We start from the raw sequence: 24,991 nt of genomic DNA on the forward strand, positions 1-24,991 counted from the left end.
TTTCTATCCCTAGGGGTAGAGGTAAGGTGTGCCTACATCCCACCTACCCCAGACCCTACAAATAGCTTTACTATTTGTGGGATTTTACTGGGTATGATTGATTGATTGATTGATTGATTAATTGATTGATTGGTCGTCATTCATTTGCTACTTATCACTGTATTTGCTAATCAGATTTGGCCCCATAGTTTTTTTACCCCCTCAACTTTCTAATACGTGTCAATATAATTTTGTCTCTGTCTATGTTTTACATCACGCGAGTCACTTGGTGTTAAAAACTTGTGCTTTTGTTTTACGTCGTTTTTCGGTTTTTTTATCATTCGGTTGCTACTTAACACGGTTTTACTTTCCCGCTCCGCAACGCTGGTTGCACGGTTTTGCGGCCTCCATCCCACCACACAGGGACTTAAGACTAGTTAATGTATATAACGCTACAATACATTTGTTGCATATTAAATTAAATTATATAAATGTACAATCCATATCAAATAAAAATAAAATATAAAGATTTATGACTGGAGATCCGAGATCTCTATATATTCCCATCGAACTTATCCGTAGTCTGTTAATCAAAAGAAATGTGTCACAAAATATCGAATAAAATAGATATATTCTTCACAGTGAAGGTGGTAAGTGACAATAAAATCTTTTCTTGGATCCATAGACTGTTGTTTTCCTCCAATCACTTTGTCTTTGGCATATTAAAATGATCATTTCAGTTACTTTGCGGCTGAGACTTATTCAATTCTTTGTCAACAAATGATACCATCTAATCAATGTGGTGAGAGTGAGGTGACTTATGGATAACTCCAACATGATTTTCCATTGGGAGATCAAACCCTCACCATTCACCTACAAATATCTCAACACCATTCATCCAAGGACATGTAACTTATTTGTTTCATTCAAAATGGATGATTTTGCATGGTCTTCTGGGACACAAGATGCTGTTTTTGATCAGTTTAGAAGATGGGGTGATGAGTGGCTAGGTGATCCAAGTGTTTTTCAAGTCGATGGTGGTGAAGGTAGTAGCCATGGTGGTGGTAATTGCGGCGGCTACTATGGTGGTGAACAGGGAGATGGTAAAGTTGGAAGTGCTTCCAAGAACCATAGCGAAGCTGAGAAGCGGCGTAGAGATAGGATTAATGCACATCTTGCAACTCTAAGGAAACTCGTCTGTAATTCCGACAAGGTTATTACTCTCCTTCAATGCAAATAAGTTAGGCATTATGGATTTTGATAACCCAAACTACACTAATATAATAATTTATACACATAATGTTACCAATAACACTCCAAACTTTTACTTCCTTTTCTACGGCAATCTCACTCTAACGGAAACGTCACTCCGCATGCCCCCTAAATTACAACTGACAGTCAGAATGTTGTAAATAGTTTTAAAACGACATAAATGTAATGAACGCTGGAGTTACTTTTACGTCATAGTGAGATTGTATCTAGCAACAAAAGTGAAAGTTAGGATTGTCAATGATCTATTGATGGCATGAATTATTATTAACCAACCGACATAGTTTTAAATATTAAAATCTATAGGTTAATAACTTATCGTGTTCGCTAAGTTCTTAACTTTTTGTTGTCCCTAATGGGTAGCAAAAAACTATTGTGACAACAAATATGGCATCGCTATTTCCTGTCTTTGTCGCTAATGGGATTACGATATGCAAATTTGCGTTTGTATATGCAGATGGACAAGGCAACACTACTAGGAAAGGTCATCGAACACCTAAAAGAACAGAAATCAACAACTATGGAATTAAGCAAAGTGTATAAACTTCCAACAGATTCAGATGAAGTAATCATTGATTTTGTTTCTAATACTATGGAACCTAGTAACAATGTTTTCATCAAAGCTTCTATATGCTGTGAAGATCGACCAGAACTACTTTCAGAGATCAACCACACTATTAAAAGGCTAAGGTTAACCATGGCCCAAGCCGATATGACTTGTTTGGGTGGGAGGATCAAATGCAACTTCATCCTTTGTGTCATGAATATCACGAGTGAGAATGAAATGACAGCACTTAAAAAATCTCTTAAAATAATATTCGAGAGAATCGTTTCATCATGTTCTTCGACAACATCATCAAATTATCGCATAAAAAGCAAGCGGCAAAGGTTCTTTTGTTCCGCTAATTACAACACCAATGATTGTTAATAAAGTAAACGTTTATGCATCATCAGAGTAGCAAAATAAACTGAAGTTCTTTTAACTTTTAGGTCGATTATAAGTGTATTATTTTGCGTCCTTTTCATTTCCTCAAGGCCAGTTATTTACTTTCCTGCTTTGTAGGCAACAACTTAGGTATCAAATTACAACAAAACAACCCTTGAGCCTTACCGATATAGTTCCCCATGTGAACCTTTTTCTTACATGTAGTGTGTGTAACGTACCATATTTGTCCAATAAAGCACTCGTAATCAAAGTTCAGTGATGTTAAACTTAAAAAAAAAAAAAAACAACAACAACGATATTCTACCCCCCCCCCCTCACTATGATACATAAACGACAAGTGCACCCGTCATATACATAGTATAGCTTAGGAAAGATACTTGATATAGTCCAAGGATATAAAGAATCTCAATAATCAATTTCGGTTATTGTCTAATCAAATTAATAAGGATGTGCGTAGATGAACAAAGTAACAAGAAAATTACCGGAGGTAAACTATAATCAATCAAAAGGAAGAGTCACTTAGGTTTCATTCCCCCTCAATGATACTCTCGATTTCAAAATATGGATTCTCAAAAGATCAATATTTCAAAAGTAGAATTGGCTCCAGAAAGGTTACCAAATCATACTCCTTTTCATACGTTGCCACAATCATATCGATAGCCAAAAGAAAGAAAGAAAGAAAGAATCGAACCTTAGCGGTTCGTATGGCAAGAGCAAGACCGGAACCTATGTGGTTCAATCAACGAGCAAGAAATAAACGAGTCAAACTGTCAAGATTAAGGGGGTGAATGTTGGATTATTCTTGACGGGTCAAGTCGGGTCGGGTCGGGTCGGGTCGGGTCGGTAGAAGTATGTTTTTTATGGGTCAAGTATTTTTAATTAGTTATGTGTTTTTTATGTTGAAATGTTTAGCAAGAATAAGTTAGTGGGGTTAATGGGTTAGTAGCCCTAATTATTGGTTAGTGGGTATTTATTTTATTCTATATAATATATAATGTAAGTTTTAGCATGAATGAAATTAGGGTTTTGTAAACACATTCTTTGTACGTAATTTTCTCTGTGTGATAAATGCCTTCAAAACCCAACATATCCGATTAATCGTTATGGACCCCTTAATTTGATGTTATCTCTTCCAAAGGTAGTGACAATGAGAAAAACCAAGTCTTGACACTAGATTTATACTACCTCTTAGTGAAAAACAAGAACCACTAAAACCAAATTAACAAATGAGAATTTCTAACCACCATTTTCTGTGTGCTAACATGCTAATACTACATAGAAATAGTTAAACATAAATGTTTGAATCAACAAACACAAAGTTAGTGACTTGTTTTAAAGGTTGTAAAAGTTCACTTTCATTGTAGAAAGTTAGTCACTTGAAGTAACTAACATAAACCAAAATCAAATCCATAATTGAAATCAAAAGCTCAAATCATTCTCATCTCCCCCAAGTGAATCAAAGAACTAGGTTAACATGGCAAAATGATAACAACATTCATTCATATATAATCAAAGTGAAAAGCTACAAGAATCGAGTAAAGTTGAATTATTCTTGAACCTTGGATTAATGGAGACAAGAGAACCACTACACTATGCTAAACAACTGCTAAAACACAAAATAAACAACTAAAAAGTGTGGGAGCTGATGTTGTGAAATAAGCATTGATCTTCAATTTATAGGCAATCTAAAAGGCAAGGCACGACCCATGCCTGATGTGCCATGGCCCCGTGCTCAGACAACTTCTAGCTCCACTAATTTGGTCGTAACCATATCTGACACAGTTAGGGGCCACAGGGGGCGTGCTACTAGGGGCACAAGGTGTACTGAACCTTTAGGCACAAGGGTGTGGTGACTTGGACACAGGGGTGTAGAGAAGCAGGAGATTTTGTCTTCTAGTGCTGCAGCACAAGGGCATCGCTTGATGGGGCACATTCCATGCCTGACCTTTGTCACTTGCATTCATCGATTTTCTTCTTGTATACGATCATTTAATCATTGAGAGGCCATTTGCTCCTGAAAATTCGAACTAAACCCATTAAGTATCAAATCCATTTGAATTCTCAATGAAATGAAATGGGATGCAAATGATGTAAAAATGATGTCTAAATATATGCACATCAGTTGAAGTTCGTTAGTTCAAAAAAATACCTAAATACGTAGTTGTGTGTATTTTTTTATTTCTTGACATTCCGGTATATATTTTTGTTGAAATGGGTTTTGTACAAAATAAATATTGTTTTTATCGTAAGCAATATTGAGATACTTCTATAATACCGATATCATCATGAATTGAAGCCTACGAATATTCATTTTTATAGTTTTGGTTTCCATACGACTCGGTTTCGATATATTTCTATACTATTCCACTACCTGTACCGAAGCGGTACCATACCGAGCCACCGCAAAGCACGGTCGCGTTATACATAACATTTAAGTTTGATGAACAATGTCTTGAGTTTTTTTTCAGTTTACCGCTTATACTTGAAATAATATACGCTTTTAACCCATCTAAATTTTAATAATTTGATTTTTTTTCTAATAACTTGTGTTCCTTAATTTTTTTTTCTGACATTCCGGTTTACATTTTACTGAAAAAGAGTTGTTTTTAATTTTTTTTCGCAACTATACCGAGTACCAATGCAATAATGGATTGAACCGATGTCAACCCAAACTGAATTCCTATTGCATTGCGTCAATAAAATACAGGTGTCATGACGAAATGAACTGAACATCGGTAATATTAGCACCGTCACCAATATTCATTTTTATAGTTTTTAATTAATGTAAAACGCTTATCAATATCCTTTTTTGTCATAACGGACCAAACTAATAGCAACTAAATTCCCGCAACAACACGCAAGAAAGTTCAAGTAGTTTATATAATACGAAAATTTTAACCTATATCCCCTTTATTTCCAGGAATAGTCAGAAATAATTTTAAATTTAAAAAACACAACCTAGTTTGTGCTTTTAAGAACTCAAGTTTAAAAAACACAACCTAGTTTATACTTTTAAGAACTCAAGAAGTGTAAATGATTGGACATATATTGTAATTTTAAAAATAAATTGATAAACCATGAAACATATAATAAAAAATGTTAATATTTTCAGTTTTTGATAAATAAACATGGTCAGATTCGCATCAAGTCAATCAATAGGTGCGCGAAGATCAAAATCTTTAAAGGTGAAATTGATTAAAGGGAAATGATTACATGATGATGTATGATATCATGGACCCATATCTAATGTGATGGAAATTTAGACCATGCCATGTTTTATGTTGCTCTCATTCTACTTTTGTTGTACGTTATTGAGTTCATTAATCTGTTGTACACTTTTGTTGTTATTCTTTGTATATTCTACTTTTGTTGTACGTTATTGAGTTCATTAATCTGTTGTACACTTTTGTTGTTATTCTTTGTATATATGAGACCTCGTCTACTGTTTATAAAAAGTTTTAAAGACAAAAGTTTTAGTAGCATTATATATGTATAGGTTATAATCTACAGTATTACACGATTTGAATAATGAAATGAATATGTTTGCAGAGAACAATAAGTCAAATAGATATACACCTGACAACCTTCCATTGTCCTCCCCTGAACATAATATCATAACCTTAGTCGTATAATTTCCCGAGGGAAATCAACATCTTTCTCAATTTAGAATTACCCTGACTTCTTCCAATGTCCAAATGGTTCCCAAATTGGTTTTCAAGTCAATGCCCCCCACCCTCGTAATATCCAAAGTTTTGGTTAGTAGCAAGATTTGCGGTTCCAAAGTTACCATGTCTAAGATTCTTCATCTTTCTCGAGTTGGAGATAGTATGACACGATGCACCTGAGTCCATAATCCAAGACCCCGTTGTGTCCTCGACACAGCAGATCAAAACATCCACCCCTTTCTAGTCTTTAGCTATGGGTGGTTTTGTGCACGGACATCTGAAGTGCCCATTCTCTTGGCAGTTCCTGCAAGTAATGTCCTTTCTTATCTTTGAACTCCCCATCTTGCCTTTAAACTTAGATATTCCCCTATTACTGTCTCTCATCTCTTTCTTCCTACCTATTCCCTTAGTGTTAAGTAGAGCACTGGATGATTCAATGCACTCTTCCTCCCGATGTCTTCTCCTAAGATAAAGTCATGGATGCCCTGGAACATAAGTTTGGTGGTTCCAGCTGAACCACTAATAGCCTGACTGATTTAACCAACTATCCACTAACGAAGATAAAAGAAGCAAAGCTTGTACCTCGTCACAAAATTTAATATCGGTTGATAATAAACGGGATATAAAGGTACTAAGTTCATTAATGTGAGTAGTAGCATACACACTTTCCTACATACTAGTGTTAACTAACTGTCTAATCAAGTATACCTTATTAGAGGAGGAAGGCTTCTCATACATGTTTGATAGAGTTGTCATAACCCCACGATCATGTAGTCTCTTTCATGATGTTGAAAGCCACACTCTTTGTCAAAGTGCACCTAATAACTGCTAGGGCTTTTCTATCTTAGTTAACCCATTCTTCATCCATCATCTTCTCGGGTTTCTGACTTATCAAACACTAAAGAAGATTTTTCTGACACAACAAATCATCGACTTACATCTTCCACCATCCAAAATCCTATCCATCGATCATTTCAATCCTGGTCTTTCCGTCCTTAGCCGTCATCCTGACTTGGGTTGCCTAATGGAGGAAACTACCCAAAACTGATAAGAGAATGCGTGAGAACAAACTCAAAAAACAAACACCCAAACTGACCTCAAAGAATGTACAATAGCAAACTGAACAACAAAATTGTTTGGACTTGTTATCAGGAGATGATATCCTGCATGAGTTGAGTGTGGATGGTAGCGGTTCCAAATCAGAATGGATCAGCGACGGCAACAATGGCTATGATCGGTGGTCTCTTGTGTGTCGGCAGAAATGGCTAGGGGTGGTGGCACTGGATGTTGTGATGTGTGTACAATCGAAAAAGTTTTAACGATCAAGAGCCTAAGCTTTGATACCAGTTGTTAGGGTCAAACTGAGCACACACGAACATAAAGAAACAAAAAAGCAGTAAGCGAACACAAGAGATTTTATGTCGTTCGGTCATGGTGTGCAACCTACATCCACAGGGGCAACTAGGGCTTTCTTATTATTGAGTGATAATAAATTACAAGTACGAGAGACATATTTATAGGCTAGAATTAGTGTTAGTCCCTTTTGCTATTCTTGCTAAACAAGACACTAACAAATTAGGCCCATTACAATTAGGGCTGGCCAAACCCTGTGACAACTCGAAATCTAGAACCCTTCGTTGTAACTTGCTTGTATGTTATGTGATTAGTTGGCCGATTGAACTTAATGATAAACGTGAACCTTTTTACATGATATGTGCTTGTTATGTGTGCATTGTATATATTCATATGTATTATAAGTGAACCGAGAACCCGACACGAAACAACAAGGAACCCGACTCGAGACCATGAGGTCTCGAGTGAATAGTAATCGGTTTTGGGCCTTGGGCCGAGAACCTTTGGCCGGTTGGGCCTTTGGGCCGTGAACCCCCACTCGAAACCCACTAAGGGTGCACCATTTGGAACTTGACTATAAATACACCACCCCTAGTTACTTGTTACCACTTTGTTGAACATTAGAACACACACACACTTCTATCTTCTCTCCCACTAGAACTCTAGCACACAAACACATCTCCAAGACTCTCGGATCCACTCGGTTGACACAAGAAACTCTCGGATTTGGACTTTGGATCGGCACACACACACACATCACCAACCGGTTAGTATTTTTATGGTTAATTTTTGTTGTGTTTGTGCTTGAATGGATGTATGCATAAGATGATGTCTATAGTTAGAGATTACATGATGTTCTTGATGTTTATGATGATTCTAATATGCACCATGTTGATAACCGGTTAACATATATTATATGGCAAGATGTGATATGTTGTGTCTAAATGAAGTTTGAACCACTTATGTTGATGAACATGAAATCGGGTTACATATGTCATGAAATCGGACTTGTATGAAAACCGGGTTATGTGTTATGCTTAGTGTTTTGATGCTTGTTCATAGTGTTGATTGAATAAGTGGTTAAAATGTTATGAACTTGATGAAGATGGGTTTGAATATTTGAAGAACACTTTGAATGATAGTTGAAGATTGAAAACCCTTGTGATTTTGATCCACATTTGACTAATAGCCTGATTAGGAAATATGTTAGTGAAATTCTATTGGTCATTTCCGGATTTGGGCCTGATTATATTGTACTATTTGGCTGATTACACCTGCATCAACACGTGAACGTGAAAATGACAGCTTACCGACTCGCAATCACCCGTTGCGACTCGCAACCACAGCGTGATGACTCGAGACCACGCGGTTGCGACTCGCAACCATAACAGGACAAGCCGAAACCACAGGTTACGAGTCCGGTTGCGACTCGAGACCTTAGCATGATGAACCGAGACTACGGTTGCGACACCGGTTGCGACTCGCAACCATCCATGATCAACACACAGCATGACTCGAGACCATGCTTGCGAGTCCGGTTGCGACTCGAGACCACACTTTTGGGCCTTAGTTAATGGGCCAGACTGATGGGCTTCTGTGTTAACTGCTTTTACGTGTTTGGGCCTAAGTAGTTGGGCTGAACTTGTGAACCGTATGTGCTACTGTTGACTGTTAACTGTTACTACTAAACGTGCTTGCCAAACGTGTTGAACATTTGTGCACTACTTGGTTCGAATCTGATTATATGTGATATCCGTGTTAGGACGTTATTGACTACTTGCGACTTGATTGACTTTCTGTGTTTGACTGCCGAGCAAACCAAGGTGAGTTCACACCCTTTACAAAGCATGGGATTCCCTGGGTTGGGAACGGGGTTAAGGAACGTGGGTTCCTCGTCTACCTCGGGTAGGACGTCAGTGGTTCAGGAATGTGATTCCTCGTCCGGATGGACGGATAAACGTACTAGACTAAAACTCTATCACGAAGTCCCTCCTTTTTGTATCGACTAATCGCCGGGCCAATGGCGAGCGGGTCATTAGTTAGATAGCGCTATTTAGGTCTGACAAGCCTCACACCGTGCCGCAGAGGACGGGCGTGAACTAATGGATCTGGGGCACGTCAATGATGATAGACATTGATGTTTTCAGGGCACATAAACATGACTACAGTCAGCAATCGATACGGTAACGAGTCTAGTATACACATGGGGTAGCCCCCACGGCTGGAGAGCCAGATGATACACATGGGGTAGCCCCCACGGCCGAAATGCCTGATAACTACATGGGGTAGCCCCCACGGCCGGAGTGCCGGAGTAACTGGGAACGAACTTGTCACGTTTTTAAACTATGGGGTAACCCCCACGGCAGGATGCCAGATAAAGTAAACTGTTTTCGAAACAACTAAAACGAACGCCCACCCGTGAACTCACTCAACTAGTTGTTGACTCGTTACTACATGCTTTGCAGGACCATAGGTACTCAGCTGGAGCTTGCATGGAGGAGGATCGTTGTGGGACAGGGATTGCTACGAGACTATGTTAAACTTGAAACTTTTAGAACTTATGTTATAACTTTAAACTTGTGCTTCCGCTTGCAACTTAAACTTATTTGTTTTTGAACACCAATCGTGATGGTTAAACTTTTATAACTACTTATATGCTTGTTCAGTATGATTGGTGGCTGGATCCTGGTCAGTCACGCCTCCAAGCGGTAGTACTCCGCAGGTGGGATTTTGGGGGGTGTGACAGATTGGTATCAGAGCCATTGGTTATAGTGAACTTGGTTTTAAGAAAGGAGAAACGTTTTTGTTAAAACCAGACTATAACCGGTATAGCGCTCGACGGTCCACAACGACACTTCGCTCCTCATGCAAGGCTCGACGTTCTAGGTAATATGATGTATGTATATTGCCTACTTGTTAGTTGCGTAGTACACTGCTCATGGTATGCTTGATTAGTATAGCTACTGTTGTTTGAACACGTGCGTGCTTACTCTGTCCTACTATCGTGCTTTCGCGAACCTCTCTCGCACGTGTTACTCTTGTTATGAAGAACCATGTCTGGACGCGTTAACATGACACAAGCCCAGTTGACGGCTTTGATCAACGAACGAGTTGCCGCAGCGCTCGCAGCTGCACACGCAGGAGGTATATCCTGCAGTCCGAAATTGTTCTAGGATCATTTGGATCCTACTCTCGTGAACCAACCTTTGTGTTCATCTCTGTCTTTTCTTTCACCTACCTTAGGTCAGGCACCGGTGTGCACTTTTAAGACCTTTATGGACTGTCGACCCACGACTTTTAGCGGCACTGAAGGAGCAGTAGGTCTCCTACACTGGTTTGAGAAACTGGAGTCCGTGTTCGAAATGTGTGAATGCCCTGAAGCGCGCAGGGTAAAGTATGCTACTGGTACTCTCGAGGGTTTGGCTCTCACGTGGTGGAATGCTCAAGTGCAAATGTTGGGGTTGGTTGCTGCCAACGCCACCCCATGGGAAAACTTCAAGGAAATGATCAGGGAGGAATACTGCAGTCGTGACGACATTCACAAACTGGAAGATGAGTTCTACAATCTTAAGATGTCGGGGTCGGAGATTGAGGCATACACTAAGAGATCGCATGAGCTTGCTTTGTTGTGTCCTACTATGGTGGACCCTCCGTACAAGCGAATTGAACTCTATCTCAAGGGCTTGGTGCCAGAGATCCAAAGTCATGTGACTTCAGCGAGGTTGACTACTATCCAGCAGGTTGTACAGTTGGCTCACCGTCTCACTGACCAAGCGGTGGAGCAGAACAGGTTACCGAAGCGTATAGGTGCTGCAACTACTTCTGGTGCTTCTAGTGGGGATAAACGGAAATGGGATGGAACTTCAAGCAGGGGTTCAACTTCAGTGCAAACTCAGTCTCAGCAGAGAAAGACGGACGATCACAAGAGCCCCAGTCAGCAGTCGTCTGGTGGTCAAAGTCATGGTGGATACAAGGGGAATCACCCCAAGTGCAATCGCTGCAGCCTACACCACAGTGGGCCATGCACCAGGGGCAACTGTCATCGATGCAACAAGCCTGGCCATGTTGCAAAGGATTGCAGGAGCGCATATCCTGCCAATCAGAATCGTCAGCAACCTCAGCAGAACCAGCGACAGCAGCAGGGTAACAACAAAGGGTGCTTTCAGTGTGGAGCTGAAGGCCACTTCAAGAAGGATTGTCCCCAACTGAATCAGAACAACAACAACAATCAGGGGAATGGTAACAATGGGAACAACAACAACAATGGTGCTAGGGGGCGAGTGTTCGTGATTGGTCAAGGTGAAGCAAGGAATGATCCCAACGTGGTGACGGGTAAGTTCCTTCTCGACGACTTTTATGTTACAGCCTTATTTGATTCGGGTGCCGATACTAGCTATGTGTCACTAGAAGTTAGTAAGATGCTTAAGCGTATTCCTACACCCCTGAGCGACAAGCACACTGTCGAGCTAGCTAATGGTAAGAGTTTGGAGGCCTCACACGTAGTCAAGGGTTGCCAGCTTATTCTCGCTAACCAGACCTTCTCTATTGATCTTATACCTATTGTCTTGGGTAGTTTCGACGTTGTCATTGGGATGGATTGGTTATCCCAACACCGAGCAGAGATTCTTTGTAACGAGAAGATCGTTCGTATTCCTGGTTTAGGTGGTGAACCTCTCATGATTCGAGGCGACAAGAGAAGTGCTGTTGAGAACATTATCTCTCTTCTTAAAGCCCAGAAATGCTTACGAAAGGGCCACACTGCGATTTTGGCTTTAGTTACTGATACCACAGAGAAGGAGAAGAAGCTAGAGGATTTTCCGGTTGTACGCGACTATCCTGAGGTATTCCCTGAGGAATTACCTGGTCTTCCGCCCCATCGCCAAGTCGAGTTTCAGATTGATCTAGCTCCTGGAGCCGCGCCTGTAGCCCGTGCACCTTATCGTTTAGCGCCATCAGAGTTGGAGGAACTCTCCACGCAACTACAAGAACTCTTGGATAAGGGTTTTATTCGTCCTAGCTCATCACCTTGGGGAGCTCCAGTACTATTTGTGAAGAAGAAGGATGGTACCTTCAGAATGTGTGTCGACTATCGCGAACTCAACAAGGTGACTGTGAAGAATCGTTATCCTCTACCGCGCATTGACGACTTGTTCGACCAGTTGCAGGGGTCGAGTTACTACTCAAAGATCGATCTGAGATCGGGATATCACCAGCTGAGAGTTCGGGAAGAGGATGTCTCTAAGACGGCCTTTAGGACTCGATATGGACACTATGAGTTTTTGGTCATGCCGTTTGGGCTGACGAACGCACCGGCAGTTTTTATGGATTTGATGAATCGAGTGTGCAAACCGTACCTGGACAAGTTTGTTATAGTCTTCATCGACGACATCCTGATCTATTCTAAGAGCAAAGAAGAGCACGAACAACATCTACGACTTATTTTGGAACTCCTTCGGAAGGAACAGCTTTACGCAAAATTCTCGAAATGCGACTTCTGGCTTCGTGAAGTCCATTTCCTAGGGCATGTGGTGAACAAGGATGGGATTCACGTTGATCCAACCAAAGTGGAATCAATTAAGAACTGGCCTGCACCTCGTACACCAAAGGAAATTCGCCAATTTTTGGGATTGGCAGGTTACTACCGGAGATTCATTAAGGATTTTTCTAAGATCGCGCAGCCCCTGACCTTGCTAACGCAGAAAGGCGTTGTTTATCATTGGGGAAATGCACAAGAGTTAGCCTTTCAGCATCTAAAGGATAGACTTTGTAGTGCACCTATCCTTTCACTGCCAGAGGGCACAGAAGATTTTGTGGTTTACTGTGATGCATCAATTCAAGGTCTTGGTTGTGTATTGATGCAACGAGATAAAGTCATAGCCTACGCCTCACGACAACTCAAAGTTCATGAGAAGAACTACACGACACATGATTTAGAGCTGGGAGCTGTTGTTTTCGCACTTAAACTATGGCGGCATTACCTGTACGGAACCAAGTGCGCCATCTACACCGACCACAGAAGTTTAGAACACATATTCAAGCAGAAGGAACTGAATATGCGGCAGCGACGATGGGTCGAGCTGCTGAATGACTACGAGTGCTCTATCAGGTATCACCCGGGCAAGGCCAACGTAGTGGCGGACGCCCTCAGTCGAAAGGACACTACGCCTAAGCGTGTAAGAGCTTTACAACTCACGATCCATTCTAGTCTACCTTCGCAAATACGAGCTGCTCAGATAGAAGCACTGAAACCAGAAAACATTAGAGCTGAAGCTCTACGCGGGTCAAGGCAACGTTTAGAACAGAAGGAAGATGGTGCTTATTATGTAACAGGACGCATTTGGGTCCCGCACTATGGCGACTTACGAGAACTTGTGATGGATGAAGCGCACAAATCTCGCTACTCGGTACACCCTGGTTCGGACAAGATGTACCACGATATCAAAACTACGTATTGGTGGCCTAGCATGAAGGCCCACATAGCAACGTATGTCAGCAAGTGTTTGACTTGTGCGCGAGTCAAGACGGAATATCAGAAACCTTCAGGCCTACTTCAGCAACCAGAGATACCACAATGGAAATGGGAGCAAATTTCCATGGATTTCGTTACTGGCCTACCTAGATCACAGCGCGGAAACGATACTATCTGGGTGATCGTGGATCGACTCACAAAATCCGCACACTTTTTGGCAATCAAGGAAACGGATAAGTTCTCCACTCTGGCGGAGATATACCTCAAGGAAGTTGTTTCGAGGCACGGGGTGCCCACCTCTATTATCTCTGATCGAGATGCACGTTTTACTTCGGAACTGTGGCAGGCAATGCACAAGTCTTTTGGCTCACGTTTAGATATGAGCACAGCGTATCACCCACAAACGGACGGGCAGTCCGAGCGAACTATTCAGACATTAGAAGACATGCTTCGCGCTTGTGTAATCGACTTTGGCAACAGCTGGGAAAGGCATCTGCCACTCGTAGAATTCTCGTACAATAATAGCTACCACACCAGCATTAAAGCTGCTCCGTTTGAGGCATTGTACGGACGTAAATGCCGGTCACCCCTCTGTTGGGCAGAGGTGGGGGATAGTCAGATCACTGGTCCAGAACATGTGGTAGACACTACTGAGCGGATTGCTCAAATACGACAACGCATGGCGGCCGCTCGTGACCGTCAGAAAGCCTACGCCGATAAGGGCAGGAAACCACTTGAGCTCCAGGTTGGGGAGCGGGTATTACTCAAAGTTTCACCCTGGAAGGGTGTGGTTCGTTTTGGTAAACGAGGCAAACTCAACCCACGATACGTTGGACCTTTTGAAATCATCGAGAAAATAGGCAAGGTGGCCTACAGACTGAAATTACCAGCAGAACTCGGTGCAGTTCACAACGTTTTCCATGTGTCGAATCTGAAGAAGTGTCTGTCAGATGAGACACACGTAGTTCCTCTGAAGGAACTTACGATCGACGAACAGTTGAAATTCGTCGAAGAACCTGTCGAGATCACGGACCGGGATGTTAAGGTCCTCAAGAGCACTAGAATACCTCTTGTTCGAGTTCGTTGGAACTCACGTCGCGGCCCAGAGTTTACCTGGGAGCGCGAAGATCGGATGAAACAAAAGTATCCCCAACTGTTTGAGAACAGTACAAACGCTACTGAGGCTGAAGCTACGGAATTTCGGGACGAAATTCCAGAACAACGGGGGGTGGATGTGACACCCCAGGAAAACCGGGAAAACCTTGCAACCTAACTAGCTTCCTCAGTGAGTGCCATCAAATTTCGGGACGAAATTTCTTTCAACTTGGGGATGATGTGACAACTCGAAATCTAGAACCCTTCGTTGTAACTTGCTTGTATGTTATGTGATTAGTTGGCCGATTGAACTTAATGATAAACGTGAACCTTTTTACATGATATGTGCTTGTTATGTGTGCATTGTATATATTCATATGTATTATAAGTGAACCGAGAACCCGACACGAAACAACAAGGAACCCGACTCGAGACCATGAGGTCTCGAGTGAATAGTAATCGGTTTTGGGCCTTGGGCCGAGAACCTTTGGCCGGTTGGGCCTTTGGGCCGTGAACCCCCACTCGAAACCCACTAAGGGTGCACCATTTGGAACTTGACTATAAATACACCACCCCTAGTTACTTGTTACCACTTTGTTGAACATTAGAACACACACACACTTCTATCTTCTCTCCCACTAGAACTCTAGCACACAAACACATCTCCAAGACTCTCGGATCCACTCGGTTGACACAAGAAACTCTCGGATTTGGACTTTGGATCGGCACACACACACACATCACCAACCGGTTAGTATTTTTATGGTTAATTTTTGTTGTGTTTGTGCTTGAATGGATGTATGCATAAGATGATGTCTATAGTTAGAGATTACATGATGTTCTTGATGTTTATGATGATTCTAATATGCACCATGTTGATAACCGGTTAACATATATTATATGGCAAGATGTGATATGTTGTGTCTAAATGAAGTTTGAACCACTTATGTTGATGAACATGAAATCGGGTTACATATGTCATGAAATCGGACTTGTATGAAAACCGGGTTATGTGTTATGCTTAGTGTTTTGATGCTTGTTCATAGTGTTGATTGAATAAGTGGTTAAAATGTTATGAACTTGATGAAGATGGGTTTGAATATTTGAAGAACACTTTGAATGATAGTTGAAGATTGAAAACCCTTGTGATTTTGATCCACATTTGACTAATAGCCTGATTAGGAAATATGTTAGTGAAATTCTATTGGTCATTTCCGGATTTGGGCCTGATTATATTGTACTATTTGGCTGATTACACCTGCATCAACACGTGAACGTGAAAATGACAGCTTACCGACTCGCAATCACCCGTTGCGACTCGCAACCACAGCGTGATGACTCGAGACCACGCGGTTGCGACTCGCAACCATAACAGGACAAGCCGAAACCACAGGTTACGAGTCCGGTTGCGACTCGAGACCTTAGCATGATGAACCGAGACTACGGTTGCGACACCGGTTGCGACTCGCAACCATCCATGATCAACACACAGCATGACTCGAGACCATGCTTGCGAGTCCGGTTGCGACTCGAGACCACACTTTTGGGCCTTAGTTAATGGGCCAGACTGATGGGCTTCTGTGTTAACTGCTTTTACGTGTTTGGGCCTAAGTAGTTGGGCTGAACTTGTGAACCGTATGTGCTACTGTTGACTGTTAACTGTTACTACTAAACGTGCTTGCCAAACGTGTTGAACATTTGTGCACTACTTGGTTCGAATCTGATTATATGTGATATCCGTGTTAGGACGTTATTGACTACTTGCGACTTGATTGACTTTCTGTGTTTGACTGCCGAGCAAACCAAGGTGAGTTCACACCCTTTACAAAGCATGGGATTCCCTGGGTTGGGAACGGGGTTAAGGAACGTGGGTTCCTCGTCTACCTCGGGTAGGACGTCAGTGGTTCAGGAATGTGATTCCTCGTCCGGATGGACGGATAAACGTACTAGACTAAAACTCTATCACGAAGTCCCTCCTTTTTGTATCGACTAATCGCCGGGCCAATGGCGAGCGGGTCATTAGTTAGATAGCGCTATTTAGGTCTGACAAGCCTCACACCGTGCCGCAGAGGACGGGCGTGAACTAATGGATCTGGGGCACGTCAATGATGATAGACATTGATGTTTTCAGGGCACATAAACATGACTACAGTCAGCAATCGATACGGTAACGAGTCTAGTATACACATGGGGTAGCCCCCACGGCTGGAGAGCCAGATGATACACATGGGGTAGCCCCCACGGCCGAAATGCCTGATAACTACATGGGGTAGCCCCCACGGCCGGAGTGCCGGAGTAACTGGGAACGAACTTGTCACGTTTTTAAACTATGGGGTAACCCCCACGGCAGGATGCCAGATAAAGTAAACTGTTTTCGAAACAACTAAAACGAACGCCCACCCGTGAACTCACTCAACTAGTTGTTGACTCGTTACTACATGCTTTGCAGGACCATAGGTACTCAGCTGGAGCTTGCATGGAGGAGGATCGTTGTGGGACAGGGATTGCTACGAGACTATGTTAAACTTGAAACTTTTAGAACTTATGTTATAACTTTAAACTTATGCTTCCGCTTGCAACTTAAACTTATTTGTTTTTGAACACCAATCGTGATGGTTAAACTTTTATAACTACTTATATGCTTGTTCAGTATGATTGGTGGCTGGATCCTGGTCAGTCACGCCTCCAAGCGGTAGTACTCCGCAGGTGGGATTTTGGGGGGTGTGACAAACCCTTTCCTTCATTTCCACTAATTAACGGTTGCCCAAGTGGGCCGAAGACGACAGATAGCGCAACAGTTGGTGGTGGCAAGTAGATGGTAAGCAGTGAGTAAGGTTCAAGGACACTCACATGAACATCAAGAAGACTCAAATAAGCATCAATAAAGAAGCATCAAAGAATCAAGTACATCCATATCGAGTAAAACCTGGACAAGATACATAAGCGTTACAAGGAAGGCACAATGAGGACATTACGGATTTAGGTTTAGGGAAATGTGGCGAACTGCCAATAATATGGATTAAAGGTGAAAATTCGGAAAAAGTTCTAGGTCGGACTAAAACAAAGAGCTTTGTAGCGTTCACTAAATATGTTTCTGTCGATAATTCCACCATAAACAGAACGTTGAAATGGATGTCAGCGTAAAATAGTAATTTACATCCACTTCAACTACTATGCTAGGCTGCTAGTGATAATTTCAGTCTACAAGAAAGCGATAACAATTAATACCCGTATGAGTAGAAAATTGACATGTCAAGCAAAGATTCAATAAAATAATAAGTCTCTCTTACATGTGAAACAAATCGAAGTCACAGTGATGGCTATTTGGGCACTAAAGATTCTTTGATATGCTGATTTGCAATAACTCATAAGCATCCAAGCAGAATACATGTGACTCATAGTTGTCTATTTTGTTGGTCATTTTTGTACGTTTGTGCAATCATGAAACAAAAACCATTAATCCTAATCCGTAAGATATGATATCTTTGGAACAAAATCTATCAAATTGGGAAAAAGTCTACCAATTTTCTTGAACTTATCACTTATGGAACTTTTTATTTTCAACAACATTTTTAGATTTTTTTTTTTATTTTGAAATTAATACACCACAATCTACATTATGCAAGATTTGAATTTTTTTTTATTGTGAGACTTACACCTTAACTACCATGATGTCCACTTCAAGAGATTAATGGAACTTATCTAAGTTACCAAATTTGATTTGGAGTTTAGATTTTATATTAGGCTACTCGGTATGGTGCCGGAGCCGAGCACGTCGCCGGAGCAAGACCGACGGGGCGGCGTGGGAGGACGGCGTCGCCGAGGGGGAGGCCCACATCTTTGGTCCGTCTCAAACGGCTAAAGTCGGACGGCGACAACGGGACGGAGCGGGACGGAGGGGCGGCGGCATGGGACGACGGTGGTGATGTGGCGGCGAAGTTGGAGGACGAACCTGGCGACGGTTCCATACCGTATGGCCTTAGGGTTTTCCAGCTGAGTCTAAAGTATGGTCAACTTTCACCCATAAATTAAAAAAAAAAAAAAAAAAAAACATTTTTAGTAGGGATATGTTCATTGAGGAACCACAAAAAAATGAGAAACCAAGAAACTATTAATTTTACATGTAACTAACTCATAAAAATCTCGTAAAAACTCATTTGTAGATAGAAAAAAATCAGTTTTACAAAAAAAAAAAAAAAAAAAAAAAAAAAGAAAGAACTTCTCAATATAAACATATGTAGAAGTCATTCAAACAAAAAAAAAATTAAAAAAGGTTTACTCCTTGTGTGAATATTTCTTTTTATTATTATTTTTTAGATTTAGATGTGTCAGTAAAACGGCTTTAACATGTGTTCACATACAAAAGTTTTGAATTTTTTTTAAGTAAAAATGATTTTTTTTTATAAATTTTAAATGATTTATCCATGCTTCCACACTTCTTTAATTTTTATAGTTCTCTAATGAACTCACCCCTATAATATTAAATTTAGACTTCGATGAAAAATTTATTCTACTACGAAGTAGCGCAAGTATCTTTAGTTGTCCCGTCTTTGACCCTACTTCGATGAAAAATTTCGAATCTGCTAACATTTAGTTTTTGTAAGCATGATTTGTTTCGGAACATTATATTGAAATCTATATACATTATCTATATATTTTACCTATATATTACCTATATATTAAATTAAATTAAAAATAAAAATAAAACACAATGAATAGTAACATCATCAATGGGATGAGTAAATGGTATCGGGTACCGGTACCGGTATAAATTTATCAGACCGGGCATATTTTTGGTACCGAATCGGTACCGACTTTTGACATTTCCGGTATCGGTTCGGCACCAGTATTCATCGGTTTTTACCTTCAAATACAGAGCTCATTGAATCCTGTAGCAACACAAGTAATTGCACCGTTTAGATTACTTTGCATACACACTGTAAGTAAACTGTATTTCGTTTGAATGAGGTTTTATATACACAACAATTTATTTTGTTTTCTTTTTTTGTCTTTTTCTATAGTAAATGAATTGTAGCATGTAAAATTAACTTGGATATTTAGATTATTAATGAGCAAATGATATCAAATTCTGTAATCAAACATGTATCGTATTGGTACCAAATTTACTATACCAATCACTTTCGGTACCGATTTGGTACCTACCTTTTGGCGTTTTCAGAACCGTTACTTTCGGTTCGACACCAGTCTAGCACTATACCTGTATTTACTGATTTTTACCTTCAAATACCATACCGTATCGTACCGAGCATTTTCGGTGCCGGTACCTAATTTCGATGATTTTCCGGATCAGTACTTTCGGTGCCGTTACCGGTACCGAGCTCATCCATATTTTAACGTGTTAGTACCGTAATAACTAAACTGAAAACAACTGAATTTCCAACGTGTAGGACGTGTGGGTCTTATTGTTATATATTAGATTAGTTAAAATCGTTTTTTTTAGTACGAAGTAACTATCGTTACCCGTCATTTTTATTTATGTTTTGATATTCGATATCTGCTTGCCGTTGCTGACACGCGTTTTGCAGACATTAGGTGCTCGCCGCAACACGCAGGCCGAAAACCAACTAGTTCTAGTAAATTTATGAATAAGAAGTACACGTGTAAATGTAATTCTTAATATAGTGTTGCCTATAAAAAGAACAGCCTCCTATACATGTGTGATGTGTCACAACTCTTCTCAATTGTTTTGTTGTTTTTTTTTTTTTTTTCATTTTACCTTTTAGTTTTGATTATTTTCTTAATATACGTATTTTAAAGTTTTCAAATCTTAGTTGGGTTTTGGAATTCGGTTTTCTTGAGTTGGCTTGGTGTTTGGGATCGGCTAGTCAAGATTGATTAATTAGCAATGCATTATTTATTACTAATTTTGTGAAAATAACATTAAAGGCTGAGAACGGTTAATCATGGTCGGTTCAGGGGAGGGCGGGGAGGACCACCGGCCAGGGCTTCGAGAGGCACGTTTTTTATGAAAAAAACTCGATATGTATATGTAAAATATTTTTTTAATAGGGTACACCCATACAAACACCAACATAGACCCCCTTACAAAACTATTCTTATGGTTTAGATTAGTTTTTAACCTCTATGGCATTAGGTTTAGACCTTTAGTGAGCCCAATACCCAATTTCGTTAAGGTCTAAGTGTATATTTTATCAAGCTCAAACAGGGTACACGAATTCTCAGGGTCGGCCCTGCGGTTAATTATGATCATGTGGTGGCGTTAATAGCCGAAAGACAAAGGGGTACATGGACCAATCGGTCTTTATCCCGATTGTTGAGTGTTATATGCCTTATGTCCAAGACTTGATGCAAAACTACTATCGAGCCGGAGGTCTCACTGGAAGCAGTCTCTCTATTCCTATGGGGTAGAGGTAAGTCTGTCTACATCTTACCCTTCTCAGACCCTACCTTTACTTTACTATTGGTGGGATTTACTGAGTATGATGATGATGATGATGTATTATTTATTACTGTCTAGACAATTATATAACTTAATTTTCATTGTATTATTTATTACTCTCTAGATAATTATTTAACTTAAATATTACTATAAGTTACAAGTTTATAGTTAGAATAGTTTTACAAATGCCAAGAATTACCACTGGATATCCAATAATTGTTTATTGCTGATAACCATTAAGTAGTATTTAAGTAAGAGTGCACTCAAAATGCAACCACATATAAGTGCTTAACTATAAACAAAACATTAACCATGGAAATTGAAACATGAACTCAAAAAATATGAAATTATAACCTTGTTAATGGAGGTTGCAATCAATGTAGGAACTAAACGTCTAAAACGAGTCGGTTTGAATCGAATCATCTACAGAGCCAATAGGAAGTGACGATATGTGGTTGTGAAATTGATTTTGGTTGAAATATAATAACATGCGTAATGGGGCTTGAACTTCAAGCGTTGTTCCTGGGCACTATCCGACATGTGACATCCTAGTCAGCAAGGGACATTATAAAGCTTGAAGTTCAAAAGTTGCGTAGTTGTATAATGTCCCATAATGCTCTTTGCAATAGTTATCCAATTATTTATTTTTAATTTTTGTTAGACCATATACATCAAAAAATATGACCTATTGGACCATTCAAAAATCACAAGGCGTTTTAATAAACACGCCTTTCGTTTTTTTATCGCTTCACACCTGGGGAGCATTATGGGGCGTGTTTGTGGCCTCTTCACGCCACTTCATTTTACCACTAAGGATGGTTTAAGGGTCATTTACATATAGTGGGTATTTTGTGTTTGAAAGGGTAATTGTGTCATTTTTGCTACAAGAAGGGTAAATATGTAATTAAATATTTTGGTTGGGTAAATAAGTAATTAGAGTTTTAAATAGAGTGGAATATATGTAATAATCCCAATTTTATAAAACGGTTTATTCCTATAGATTGTAAAAGATGTATAAAAATGGTTTGCATTCATTATTGCATATTGTTAAGTTTTATAAAACGTCTGATCCCAGGCATTGTAGATGTATCAAAATACGAAAATTTAAGAGTTGTTAGATTTTATCACTCCCAACTATTGAGTGTTGGCCGTTGTCACTCTCAACTATCACTTTGAATCCCACCACACCCAACTTAACACTTTGTGTGTTGTGTCACTTCGCGGGTGAACATTTCTTAGTGTTTGACTTGTGTTATTGGGGATATTAGGCTAACACTTTGTGAATTACTCATGATTGCATGTAAATCTGCTCCTAAAAGCCAAAAAAGGAGCCAAAAACCACTCAACCAAAGTGTCACAACACACAAAGTGTTAAGTTGGGAGTGGCGGGAGTCAAAGTGATAGTTGGGAGTGACAGCGGCCAATATCCAATAGTTGAGAGTGATAAAATCCAACAACCCAAAATTTAATTATAACCGTTGTTTTAAGCTTATAAATAAAGCGGTTCATAAAAATATCCCGGGCCGGAAGTCTGTATAACGGTGTTTATAATTTTTTTTCATCATTTTTGTAGTGAACCGCTTTAGTTGCCGTTTTAAAAGAGGTTTTTTGTGCTGGTGGACTTGTCTGATACGAGTCCAAAATTATGGGGTGATTGTTGGAAATTATTGGATCATATTCGCGTGTAGGTGAATAATACGGAGGGTGTTGATTAAACTTAGATTAGTTCCCTAATTACATTTTGAGTGTACTATGGTAATGTCTTAACTAGAAAGTTTGGGTTAGTCCATATAAGAAGTTAGCCAAATTATTGTTTTTGTTTCCTTGTTATCGATTACTATCTTGAGGTTTGATTTTTTGTAAAATGATATAGAGCTTTTTTTATGTTTGTTTACTAGGTGTTTTTTGTACACCGTTCAAAAAAAAAAAGCAATGAGTGTAAGCAAGGTTGGATGAAAGGGTTCTTCATGGGGAGGGCCCAATAAGATATATCCCATCGAGGTAGTCGATTCAAATCTTTAATCGCAAAGTAGTCAATCTACACCTATTTTTGGACTCTTCACATAGATTCTCGGATATATTTTACGCCTCATTCTGCTTACTAAATTTCTATTATATTGGAATGGTATTAGTTGTTGCTTTGAAATTTATCAACCCCTCTCTCCTCTTTAAAAATTTTTATAAAAGAAAAAATCTATCAAAAACTCACGAATCTCATTTTCCCCGCCCCTATATTTTGAACAATTACTACAATAATTTTTCATATATTAGTAAGATAAAGATAAAAATTACGAATGAAATGTTAGAAGTTTTTAAAAATAAAAGATAAATTTTGAGAACTATAATTTTTGGTTAAATTATAAGTTAGAAAATGGTGAAGGGGATATGAGAGCATTCACATCCAAATAACTAAATTATGTGTGTAGTGTTTTTAAAATATAAAGAGTATAAAAAGTGGTTGTGAGTGGAGGAGAGAGAAAAGATAATTATAAAGGTATAAAAAATATTATTTAATTGAAAATGAGAGAGAAAATATAGTATTTTTTAGTATAATTTAGGGTGAAAATATGGTGGATTGAATGTGAATGCTCTGAAGTCTGAATACCTCTCACATATGTATTTATATCTTCTCTATATAATAAAAGAAAATGTTAGGGGGACAACTATCACTATTTTAGGCTATCAGCTTTTTGGTTTCATGCTTCTTTTTCTGACTTAAGACCACATAGTGTGGGTGTGGAAAAGTTGCGTGACGGCCTTTCCATTCCGGGAACGCCACCAGGACGGTGAGTTTTCCATCGGCGTGGGGGGGGGGGGTATTTGGGTTGTGTGGTGGAGGCTCTTGATTGGTAGGTGGATTTTAGGTGTGTTTTAATTGGTTGATGTTTATTTTTTTATATGTATAAAAATGCCAATAACCACGCCGCTCCCACTCATTTTTTTGCACCACGCAACTTTTCTGACGCGTGCTAACGTAGCAGCAACATGTCGAATAACGTCACTCTTATATGCCTCCCCAATCCGTATAGTCTAATTATAGATAATTATTAATTATTAATAGTTATTATATTCATTAAAAAGTGAATTTAATATGAGATTAATAATGTGTCAAATGATTAACAAAATAGATGGTATTAAAAAATCTAAATTTGATTCCTTAATTTGTATATATATTAATATTTTTGTATACTTATAATGTAATTTAAGTTCACTTTGTTAAAATGATATTCAAAGAAATACACCTTAGTTGAATTAACATTTATCAATTATATAAAAAACAGCAAATACACAGTTTAAAAAATGCTTTAAAAATCAATTTAATGGAATTTATAAATGTCACCTCAAAGTTTACTTTTTCGAAGATATATATTGACGAATATATGCGTTAAGTTTAACAGATGACATTAGATTTTATAAGTCCGTATAACACATTGTTTTATTCAACTCGTGTAATACACAAGTTTTTAAAAATGTAACTATTTTAAGACCAAGTATATAACATTACATTTATTCAACCCGTATAACACACAGAATCCTAAACTAGTTCTGTTCCGATTCAGATGAAACTGATGAGGACCATGCATCCGAACCATTGAATCGTTATTAACAAAACGTTTTTCTTAAAAACAAATCAAACATGCTCAATTGCTCATCCCTGATAAATATCATATAATACTAAACTTTTTAAAAAAAAATATCAGGCACGGTCAGATAAAATTCAGACTGGCAGTTGATAAATATGGTTAATAAAAGATCAGATTTACAAAACCAGGAATTTATATTAAAAATGCTAG

General features: G+C 39.3%; 1 protein-coding gene across 1 annotated transcript; it reads left to right on the forward strand.

The window, feature by feature from the left end:
* Positions 1–652: 652 nt before the first annotated feature.
* LOC110902756 (transcription factor bHLH51) lies at positions 653–2,303 on the forward strand. The gene is made up of 2 exons (XM_022149175.2): positions 653–1,192; positions 1,706–2,303. The coding sequence occupies exons 1-2, from the start codon at positions 800–802 to the stop codon at positions 2,174–2,176; spliced, it is 864 nt and encodes a 287-aa protein (XP_022004867.1). The 5' UTR covers positions 653–799; the 3' UTR covers positions 2,177–2,303.
* Positions 2,304–24,991: the final 22,688 nt, after the last annotated feature.

Source organism: Helianthus annuus, chromosome 15 (genome assembly GCF_002127325.2).
Source record: "Helianthus annuus cultivar XRQ/B chromosome 15, HanXRQr2.0-SUNRISE, whole genome shotgun sequence".
NCBI classification, from domain to species: domain Eukaryota; kingdom Viridiplantae; phylum Streptophyta; class Magnoliopsida; order Asterales; family Asteraceae; genus Helianthus; species Helianthus annuus.

Excerpts from the sequence above, each read along its gene's own strand:
- LOC110902756 (XM_022149175.2), top strand. The coding sequence starts at position 800 with ATGGATAACTCCAACATGATTTTCCATTGGGAGATCAAACCCTCACCA. Across the intron at positions 1,193-1,705 it reads TCGTCTGTAATTCCGACAAG|ATGGACAAGGCAACACTACT; the intron begins GTTATTACTCTC and ends TTGTATATGCAG.